This window comes from Oppia nitens, unplaced genomic scaffold (genome assembly GCF_028296485.1).
Source record: "Oppia nitens isolate AA-2021 unplaced genomic scaffold, nextdenovo-longstitch-racon4-pilon3 scaffold17_pilon_pilon_pilon, whole genome shotgun sequence".
NCBI classification, from domain to species: Eukaryota; Metazoa; Arthropoda; class Arachnida; order Sarcoptiformes; family Oppiidae; genus Oppia; species Oppia nitens.
This window is the reverse complement of record NW_026533196.1, coordinates 1,584,161-1,595,783: the sequence shown is the minus strand read 5'-3', so window position 1 is coordinate 1,595,783 and position 11,623 is coordinate 1,584,161. Positions and strand designations below refer to the sequence as shown.

Here is an 11,623-nt window from a genome sequence, read left to right as displayed (position 1 = left end):
CTGGAATTCCCAGGGAATCTATTTCCTTGTGCTACCACCTAATGAACTCTAAACAACAAATTTTATTATAAGATTTGAATAACAAATATTGTATTAAATTGTATTTTGAGTGTTATTGTTAAATAGTATGACTAAATTCATTTAATTTTAAATATTTTAATAAAATTTTATACAAAAAAAAAGTTTTGGTATTATTTATAGCAGAAATATAAAATATATTTTCCTTTCTAAATGGATAGGGAGGGAAAATTGGAGGGATTTTATTAGGAAACATCCCTCTAATGGAAATTTGTCCGAACTCTACTCATATGATATAATACAAGAGTATTTCAATGCATTGAATGTAATGTATAGTCAATAGACTCACACAGTGTTTGACACAACACTACAGCAAACCATCGATTACTGCGACGACTAAAACATAACAACAAAACACTTGATTTTTTTGTTTGACGTTTCATACCATCCGACTGCCAGACCATCGCGTTGGACATCATCTGCACCGACGATTGTCATCTTAAGGTAAGACCAGTTGACTGTCCACTCGTGCGGCCACTGAATGGCCAATACATACAACCAATTGTTACAATATATATATGTAGTGACACTTGTGTTGACTGCACTGTACTGTCAGTAATGTTAAGTGAATGGCATTGAGTACAGAGTGTATGCATTAAATGGTCGCCATTTCGTCACTTAGTCTATCAAAAGAGGTGTCACTCGACAGCACTGTTATCATACATCTCATCCAAAACTTGTCTGCTGTCACCCAACCAACCGCTTCCACCAATTGATCCGTACATCGCTTGTGTGGCCAACAGTATTGACTCAAATTGATTGTCGGCTCAAAATCAGTTGTGAAGTACAGAAGTGTCACCAATTTGTCGCCATTGCTTAACAATCAGTCAGACAGTCAGTCTTCACACATTTGTTTTAAATTAGTTAATATAATCATTAAACTAACAGACAATCACTAAAAATTGAGACAATTGTTGCCTACATTTGTTCATCTATTGCAATGTCACCGACGGATCAAATTAAATGGCAATTGTTAGCAATCGGTCAAACCGTTTAAACTCATTGACGAAACAATTATTTGATTAAACAATTAATTATTTATAAAATTAAAGGAAATGTTACTAAAAATACAGATTTTTATTTATTTATTTATTTATTGAACGTATGACTGAATTGCTAACAAATGATAAAACTATATATAATTTATTGAATTAATTATTAATCGTTATATTTATCGATGTTTTCTCATTTGTTTTGTTTCATTACAGTCGTCAGTGTTATTGAGATTAAATAGAAGAACTTATTTAAAGAAAAACGACAATAATTAGCAGTGATGTCTGCCAATAGAGGTGTACAACGACCTAACGGTGCCACTCAGGGCAAGATATGTCAGTTCAAACTGGTTTTATTGGGCGAATCAGCCGTCGGTAAATCAAGTCTTGTGCTGCGCTTCGTAAAGGGACAGTTCCACGAGTACCAGGAGAGCACCATTGGAGGTAACATTGCCTTAGAAGTGATTTTTTTTGACTGATGAAAATGATTTTTTAAAATTTGAATGACAGCTGCATTCCTCACTCAAACGGTATGTTTAGACGACACGACCGTTAAATTTGAGATCTGGGACACAGCCGGTCAAGAAAGGTATCACTCGTTAGCGCCTATGTATTATAGGGGAGCGCAGGCGGCTATCGTTGTGTACGATATTACTAATCAGGTATTCAACAATTATATAATTTTATTTAATAATAACGTTATTGTAATTAACATAACTTTTGTATTTTTTATCATTTGAAGGACACGTTTAGTCGAGCAAAGACATGGGTTAAGGAATTGCAACGACAGGCGAGTCCTAATATAGTGATAGCTTTAGCCGGAAATAAGGCTGACTTGGCTCAGAAGCGGGCGGTCGAGACCGATGAGGCCCAGGCGTACGCCGACGAGAACGGACTACTATTCATGGAGACGTCCGCTAAGACAGCTATGAATGTAAACGATATTTTTCTGGCGATCGCCAAAAAGTTACCCAAAACTGATCAAAATGCCGGTAACGCTGGATCCGGGCCGGGACGTAGAGGTGTAGATTTGAGTGAAAATCCACAACAATCGGGTGGTTGTTGTGGTAAATGAGATATTATTTAATTATATTTCGATTATTAATTTGATATAACATTGAAATATATAAATATATATATATATATATAAATATTATATAAAAAGGCAAAACATATAAAAACAATGATTTTAAATTTATTTCCAAAAATGACAAAAACATACAAAAAATTCAATTCCATCTCAATTGTTGAGAGGAATAGCTTTGAAGAGATATATTTTGTAAATAATTTTAAATTATCTTCTGTTTTATATTATAATTAATATATTATTTCCACTAATTAATGATAAAAACACGATTTAGTTTTGATTTATAACTTATGTATAAATAATGACTTTTGGGAACAGTTTCTATAATTTATAAACATTTCTTGTATAATGAAAAGAGAGAACTATAGAACTTTTCCATTGATATTATCATTGAGACAAACAATTAGTTAAAATGAATTTTGCACTAAAAGAGACGGTAATGAATATAATAAGTTATATATAATTAATGTATATTATTATTATTATTATTAATAACTTGAAAAATACCTAATTGTAAATCTGTAATCTTGTTTCCACTGGTTATATAATACAAAACCATTTAATCATTTACTCTATCGCCTCCCCTAACCTACAAAAAATAATACAAATTATTACTGTTTATTGTATTTTTAAACTATTTGTACGAAAATATTGATTTTAACAATAATTTAGTGAAATAATTACAATAATGTAAGATTTAAGTTTATATCGAAAGATAATTTACATAGTAATATAGTTTTAGATAAAAAATTATTTAGGTTTTCATATTTATAAAGTTATTATAATATTAATTGAAAAATCTATTATAATTTACAGTAAATATTTAAAATTTATGTTTGTTTTTATTTTTAATGCTGAAAATTGTCACTTTTCATAACGATTTCGCAATTAAGGCTAAATTGGCAAACGATGGTTATTTATAATTATAATTACTTAATTAAATAGATTATTTAATTTAAATTTTATAATAAATATTTTTATTTATCATTTATAAAAAAAATCAAGTTTTTAACGATAAATTTGGTATAAATTTATTAGAAATAAAATGTTTTCAATAAAATTATAATTTATATATAATTTTTGCTCAAAAAGATATCATTTGGATCATAGAAAATGATGCTATTATTAACTTACAAAAAATTATATATCAATTGCATTGATTCAAAGTGTAAATGTTTTGCTTTTATTGAGAAATATTGAAATAGTTTTTGTGTTAAAAATATGACAACTCTATGAATATCAATCACTTAGCTATAGATTTTTTATTAAAAAATAATAAAATAATAAAAACAAATTATTTGATGAAACCTTTACTGAAGTTTTTATGACCTAATTTTGGAATTTTAACTTATTTAAAAAAAAATTTATTTCGAGAAAATAGTATACAAAAAAAAGATGCATTTAATGAAATTTGTTATTAGACGGCAAATGTTTCTTTATATTTCAATTTCATCTGATTTTGATGACTGCTATCATTATTTTAGGACTGGTTTGTCTTGAAAGTCATTTGGATATTGTTTTCCAAATTATTGTAATCCTTGTTGTAATCATTTGGTTTTGAAGTACCGGTACTTTAATCAACGATAACTGATCCAACCGGTGGTTCAACCGGTACTACTTATCTGTTGTCAGCAATGGTAAGGGTTGTTGTCATCTCTTATCTGTGTTTAGTCTACAAACATCTGATCTTTAATATATTACACAATTATTGGCTCCATTTCTTACATTAGAGATTCATTGTAAACGTTTGATTGCAAAGTTTAGTACTAAATATTATAGCAATACATGTTTGGTGTGTATGTATTGCTATAATATTTAGTACTAAACATTACAATCAAACATTTACAATGATCTCTATCTCTCTCTCTCTCTCTCTTTAATGTTATAAATTTATCTAAAAATTAGGAAAAAGATTGTTTTTATTATGACTTACCGGTATCTTAAATTGACTAATAATATAATTATAAAAATAAGTAATAGATATGACATTTCATTATCTTTATTGTCAAACAGATCTTATTGTTTGTTTTACATTTTTTTGTTATCATTATTCTCATCATTTAATTATACAACAATATAATATTGTTTAATATTTTATTTTGTTTAAGTTTAAAAACATCAAGTGTTAAAATCATAATTAATTCACTTATTTTCAATTTGAATGATAAATACATTGTATTTTAAAAACTTATAATCCACTTGTTCTTCATTTAGCAAAACAAAACATCAGTAATATATACGAAAACAACTTTTAATAACAATTATTTAATTAAAAAATTTAAATACTCTTAACAACCATTATTTAGGCTAATAATGAATAACAAATGGATTATATATTTTTTCACAATTAATTGGTTTTTTGTTATCATTTAAATTAAAATATAATGTTTTAAAACAATCACTTTTATGTCATTTTCTAACCAAAAGTTTAATTCTATTCATATATTTATAAGTTTTCATTCAATCTTTATATAGTTATATCTTCACTGACTTCTCACGTCTATAACTCAGACCTCAAAAGTGTAATGTATTGGCATTTTTAAGTAAAAACAATATAATAAAATTTGTATAATAATAATAATAATATTTTTTTTTTGTAAATTTATAATAAAAAATATTTTTAAAGACACAAAGAGTTTACATTATCATAAATTTGAAATTAAAAGTTAATTTTTTGATATATTCTTAATTTGAAAAAACAAAACTTAATACTTTAGATATTTTTTGTTACAAATAAAACAACAAAATAATATTAATTAATAAGTTTTTTTAACAATAATATTAATCAATAATAATAATAATAATATGTTAAAAACACAAACACAAAATCAGTTTATTTGCTACTAATAAAAACACTCCAAATGTTTGTTGTCATCAATTTGTCCTCCAATTTGATTATTTTAATAATATCCATATATTTCACTAATAAATGTTATATTTTCCATTTGGTATTTCATTTCATAAAACAAGTGTTTGATATAAATGTCAAAAAAAACAAAATAATAAGTCTTTTAAATATCGATAATTTGTGTCCACATATGGATCAGTCTGTCTTCAATGGTATGCTTGATGTGATGGACACAAAATGTCGACACAAACTAATGGCTGCACTTAATATATCAATCAATTATAATTAAAAAAAACATAATTGTTATTACAATAAGTAATTTTTTCAAATACTAAAATAAAGTAAATAGTTTTGTTTGTGAACTCAAATTGTTTTTTAGTTTTAAGCTATTCATCACTAACAATTTGTAAACAAAAAACAAATGAAAAAATGAAAAACAAAATGTTTGAATGTTAATAATAAATAGATATTAATATATAATCTTTAAAATATATATATATATATATATATATATATATATTATTTATATAAATCTATATTTAAAAGAATCTATGAGTCTTTTAGTTCACTCGATATTATAATAATAGCGACACTTTTTTTAAATACAGAATTCAAAATAAAATAAATTTCAGTTTTAAATATATATAAAATCAGACAAAAATTTATCGATCAGTTGTTTAAGTGAAACATGAGATGTAATCAACATTTTCATCATAAAGTAAATTAAAGGACACTTAAAGACAGAGAAAAAACATTCAAAACTATTTCTTCTCGTGCTTTGATATCAATGATTCACAAATTAATACAAATGTTGACAAAAAATAATAAATCGCTTTTTCATTTATGATTTTGATGGATGAAAATTATTATTAAAAAAGTTATCAATTGCTTTTAGTGTGTAATGGTTTTTTGTAGATAAAAATTCACTTATAATATGTGATTAAAATCGTGTCTTTCATATTACATGATATTATATAAGTTTGCAATAAGTGGCACAAACTATTTACTTGACTTTAGGGCGTGACTCATAGCACTGGTAATGGTTATCACGTTTGGCGTTATCCCACGCTATTTGAAATTTAATACAAGAGATCAACAGTTAGTTAAAATAATTACTTGATTTTTTAGCTATAAATATACCCTTTTTAATAAAACCGAGTATATGATCATAATTGAAGCTTCTTTTGTCGACATCGATGTACGCCATGGGATCAGCTTTCACTATAGGGCTATTCATTTGACTTTCCGATTCGAGACTAGTATTGAACGGACTCTTTGCCTGTTAAATACACAAATCGTTTTATATATGGACAGTATATACCATTATCTTTATCTTAATGTCAATGAATTTAATTAAATAATTACCTCACAATCTGGTCTTTCCTCTAGAGTTTCATTAAGTATATTAGTTTGTGATTTATCGTTATTAATATTATTTGGGAATAAAATCACGTCATCGAAGAAACCAAAAGATATATTATCCAAATCTTTGGTCGGAACGGACTCTGAATAGTCTAACATAATTACAGGCGGAACCACTGAATCACTTTTCGATGAATTTATTGCCATATCAATTGAGTTGTTCTTCACTGTCTCACTTAAAAGGCACTCATTATTTAGGGAATCAGTTTGCGGTTCAGGAGTATTGGTCATTGATGTGATAGTAGCACTATATGAGTCATTAATCAGATCTTGTTTGTCGGTCACCACAACATTCTGTTGCAGTGATTCATTTGATTCGATGAGTTGTGAGTTGTTCTGTGATGTGGATGGTGTCAAGTCGTCGACCATTAGTGACAACGATGAATCCAATTGAGAAAACGCTGGATATTGCACTTTATTTATATGTGAAATAATTGTGTCTATTGAAGACTTTTTGTCAGTCTTAGCGATGTCTGCATATGAAGCTTTAGGTGTCGATGATATCGATGATGGAGTGGTTCGTGACTCAGAGTAAATCTTTTCGGTTTTTAAAGAGTCGTTTCGAATGGGCATTGAATGACAAGACATTTCTCCGTCTGAATTATAGGCTGAGTTGTGCTCCGAATGAGGCACTGATTTGCGACGACTGCAAACAGATTTGCTTTGATAGCGACGAAAGTCATCCGTATACTCACGTTCACTCTCATAGCCTCTCATTCCTGAGAACCGTTCGTATGAAACACCGGCGCCCGAAACAGTTGATGACGAAGGAGTTGTTGAAGTCGATGACTGCATTGACTGTGACTTATTAAACCTTTGGTTCTCTTGGCGATGCATTCGTCTCTTAAAGTGTTTACTCTTAGGAGTAACAAAACCTTTTTCTCTGTCGGCCATCTCTGAATCAGAAGCTGTGCAAAGAAGATCTGCACTAATGTTGGATTCAATCAAAGAAAATGAGTTGTGTGTCGACAACGATAGCGTTTCCTCCTCTAAAAAGTCAGAGTCTTCACGACTCAATTTTTTGTCATTAGATTCAGAACTAGAGTTTAGAGGACTAGTAGTTTCATGTGTTTGAGAATTAGTTCTTTGAGCAAAGTCTGAGTGTTTGCTGACACTGTTTCCCTCATCACTACTGCTTGAGGATGAAGATGACAGCGGAATGTTTGCCGAAACACTATTACTCTTATGGGATGCACTTTGATTGGAGTTAACATTCGAACCGTTCTTTCTTTTAGAGACACTATTGTTCGTCATTTGATTTTTCTTTTTTACATTTTCTTTAACTGAATTATTTGCTAAAATGCTTCCATTCTTAGAGTTGATATCTATTGACGAGTCTCCACCCGCAGAGTTGACGTATTCAACTAAAAACTCGAGGTCTTTGTTGCCAATATGACCGGCAATGTCTTCAGCTTTTATGGCTTCGGCTGTCATTCGCTTCTTATTCTTGCTTTTCGCAATTCGGCTGTAATTGAGTTTATATATTAAATGATTATTAAATTGTCTTTTTTGTGATACAAGTTTGAATCAATTACCTATTGGTCGGTTCCGATTTTGTCGCCGATTGATACGATTGGTAGATCGGGTTGAATGGCGACGCAGACGATACATCTAAAAGCCAACAAATGTCACCTAATTGTCATTCATTGTACATAAACGTGTCGATTGAATTACACTAACACTACATATTAGTTATTTGGTATAAATACCTGAATCATGATATGTATTCGTTAGGTAAGTCGGGGTCGGGTCGTAGGGTTTGCCCGTCTCTAAGCACGGCATTCGGTGTTAAATATTATGTAGTGTTAGTATACAATAGTACACAAAAGCAGTTAATACAAGACATACAAATAGAAAACACTGTACACATACCCGGCTGATGATAATACATCATTTTGTTGTCTTCATTTATATCATTTGTCGACTCTTTTGAATTGTAATCACAATTATTAACAACACGTTCGGAACCACTTTTTATGGCATCTCTCGAGTTGATAGCTTTGAGCCCAAAATCGGGACATGTGTCCACATTATTGGCGGATCGCAATGTTGTTGACTCATTAGTCTTGATTTGTTGCTCACAATCAACAAGTTTTCCGTCGACAACCTGAACCAGATTGACTCGACGTCCCAAATCATGCATCTCTATGTATTCGTTTTTGGGATGTATGTGTTGATCATCAGATGCACAACTATTGCAATTTGGAGTATAGTTTTTATCACAAGAATCCATATTATGGTTAACAACCGTATGAGTGGTTGGACACTCATTATAAACGCGACTAGAATTTGTTGATTCATTACAACCCGATTCTTTCGGGTGTTGTCCAACAACACGTCCTTTTAATGTCTTATTGCGGACATCGCTATTAAAAACATCGTTTTTGATGCTATTATTATTAAATAAGTGCTGAGTAGACACAGGCGGCATAGTTAATGAGTTGGCACGACTGTCCTTATTTAGTCGTTTTCCACCTCTATTTGCACCGATGGCTCGCATGTCATACTCAGAGGTATTGGCACTCATTAAGTCTTGAAGTGACTTTGAGGAAGAAACTGAGTTTATAACTGATCCATTACTCTTCTCTCGAGCAAACTCAGCTTCTTTAGAACCGCTGCGACGATATTTACGAGTAGGACGTGTTGTAGTCGAAAGTCTCTGAGGACGACAAGCTATCACCAAATCGGGCTCTTCTCGAGAAGCATTCTCTTCTTTTAAACGACGAACTAATGGGCACTTCTCGCTGTTTGGGCGACTGTGATCTGTCAATTGATCCAACACATCCTTCAATTGATCCTCAGAGAGATTGTCCTAATGACAAAATAGTTGATAAAATACATAATTCAGTAAACAATATAAACCTTATAATAATTATAAAATTATAATAAGTTTAAACTTAGAAGATATGGTAAAAATAAAATCATTAAACACTGATTATCGACTTAAATAGAGGTCACTTATATTGGTTTGAGACTAAACACTGGAAAACATGTGTAGAAAATGAAATTTTTAATATAAATGATACAAAATATATAGAAATCTATACTATGAAAAATCAATGCTATATTTGATAATCATTATCAACTATTAAGTATTATAAATAAAAATGATTTTCATTTTGATATTAAATCAGTCATTTTATCGACAAATTGTTTGAAAAAGGCTCTCTCTCTAAATGAACACTGAAAATGAGGAGTTAATTAGTGATAATGGCATCAAACAGTGGTTTATATAAAAAAAAGCAAATTGCGATAAAAACGGAGGCAATCACCACAACAGATATAAATTATATATATATATATATATATATATATAATAAAGTTTATATTGAAAACGCTTACAACTAATCATCAAAACGTTTGTTTGACTTTTTGAATCACTTTTTTTTAGTCTTGAGTTCAGGACTTCAAATACATCTAATGTTAACTCAATTCACTCGACACTAAACTACACTAAACTTCAAGGATTTTTTTGACTTTTTTGACACAATTTTCCATTCATTCACTCATTGCTTTATAACTGCATTATTATTATTATTATTATTTCATTTATATATATATATATAATTTAACAAATACTATGCTATCCAGTAATATAAAAAATCAATTCATTTGCAACAAATAAAATATGATTTAAAAAGCACTTTATATTTGACACTCATTTGCGTCAATCAATCGTTAAAACAAAAAATATATTACAATTTATTTCTCTTTAAAATAAAAATAAAATATAAGTTTTCTATTATATGATAGCTCTCATTGATATTCAATTAATAATTAATTACAATATCCAATATTTCATTAATGAGCATAATATACATAATTTTGTTATATAAATAAGTTATTTGTTTTTCTCTCATATCAATTACTTAAAAATTTATTACATAAAAAATCCACTTTAACTAACATATCAATCAATTTAACCATTAAGTATAATAAGTAAACAAAAGACATCATAATTGGCCTCAAAAAGTGTAGTTTAAAACAAATAAAAATTAAAACCAATTTAATAATAATAAAAAACAAAATACAGTTAACATAGAAAAATACGGTAAACTTGATGTCATTATTTTACTTATGATACATACAATTACATTAAACATATTATACTAAAAATTATGAAAAAAATATTTGTCACTATTTTATCAATATTAGCACAAATAAAATTGCTTTTATAACAAACAATTTTTTACCTAAAGATATCTATTTATAATAAAAATACATTACGAAAGCAACTAATTTATATGAGAAACAAATTTTATGTACATTTTGTTGCAATAGTTATTACGGGAAAAAATAAAACCTAAGATTTAAAAGCGACAATAATTTATATTTTTTAGTCAAAAACCTCTTTTCGTGTAAATAATACATTAGTTGTGTGAATGCAATTAAAATCTATTCAATAATAATAATAATAATAATATGTATAATTAATTATTATTTTTATTAAAAAACATAACATTGCTGTATATGTTTATATATAGGACTATTAAACGGTACATAAAATTAGATTTATTTTTAAGGAAAAAAAGTACTAAAAATGTTTTGATATTTTTTCTAAATTATAATAAAACAGTTATATAAATGAATATATTTTAAACATAATTAAAACCAATTATTTTATTATATTTTTTTTCATTACAAATATGAGATAAAATACTTACAAAGACATCGATCTCAGTGGTAGAGGAGCTGCTATTGTCTATCATTTCAGTCATCAATTGGTTGTTTACAAATAGTTTTCAAATCAAAAAATCAATTTTAAGAAATATCTTCGGCTTTTCGGTTAAAGCATTGTTTGTTTGTTTTCATTTGTCTTCATATTATTAGTTATATGTCAACAAATTTACTGACGGATTCAGTCCATCACAGGAGCGCCACTCGTGTGGCCATCGCTGGGATAATTGGTGGTCACCAAAGACAACGGTGTGGTCACCAAAATGAGGTCATCAATGAAGACAATTAAGCGACGATTTAAAAGACAAATTGAAAACAAATGGTTTGGCTTTGAAAGTGATTATCACTTGAGTTATAACACACACAACACATACAGTATAGAAGTCTAACTAATAATTTCTATGCTTTATATGTGTATTAAGTATTGTATGTAATAGTGATATGTATTGTCATTACTGTAATAGTCATTCAATACATACATACATGACATCCATCTTTGAATCCGCCTATCAATGAAAC

General features: G+C 28.5%; 2 protein-coding genes across 4 annotated transcripts; one reads left to right on the top strand and one right to left on the bottom strand.

Moving 5' to 3' along the window:
• Positions 1-337: 337 nt before the first annotated feature.
• On the top strand, positions 338-2,423 carry LOC128965331 (ras-related protein Rab-5B-like). The gene is made up of 4 exons (XM_054311999.1): positions 338-522; positions 1,287-1,514; positions 1,581-1,732; positions 1,813-2,423. Exons 2-4 carry the CDS (start codon positions 1,352-1,354, stop codon positions 2,143-2,145), a joined length of 648 nt encoding a protein of 215 aa, XP_054167974.1. The 5' UTR covers positions 338-522; positions 1,287-1,351; the 3' UTR covers positions 2,146-2,423.
• Positions 2,424-5,567: 3,144 nt separating this feature from the next.
• LOC128965309 (putative uncharacterized protein DDB_G0282133) lies at positions 5,568-11,518 on the bottom strand. 3 transcript variants are annotated; one of them, XM_054311973.1, is made up of 7 exons: positions 11,092-11,517; positions 8,300-9,239; positions 8,137-8,196; positions 7,963-8,038; positions 6,371-7,892; positions 6,146-6,284; positions 5,568-6,073 (listed from the first exon to the last, which is right to left on the bottom strand). In XM_054311973.1, the coding sequence occupies exons 1-7, from the start codon at positions 11,143-11,145 to the stop codon at positions 6,009-6,011; spliced, it is 2,856 nt and encodes a 951-aa protein (XP_054167948.1). In that variant the 5' UTR covers positions 11,146-11,517; the 3' UTR covers positions 5,568-6,008. The 3 variants fall into 3 exon arrangements, with proteins under 3 accessions (XP_054167948.1, XP_054167949.1, XP_054167947.1); XM_054311972.1 differs by having other exon boundaries at positions 5,569-6,073; positions 7,963-8,059; XM_054311974.1 differs by lacking the exon at positions 8,137-8,196 and having other exon boundaries at positions 11,092-11,518.
• Between the last annotated feature and the right edge of the window lie 105 nt (positions 11,519-11,623).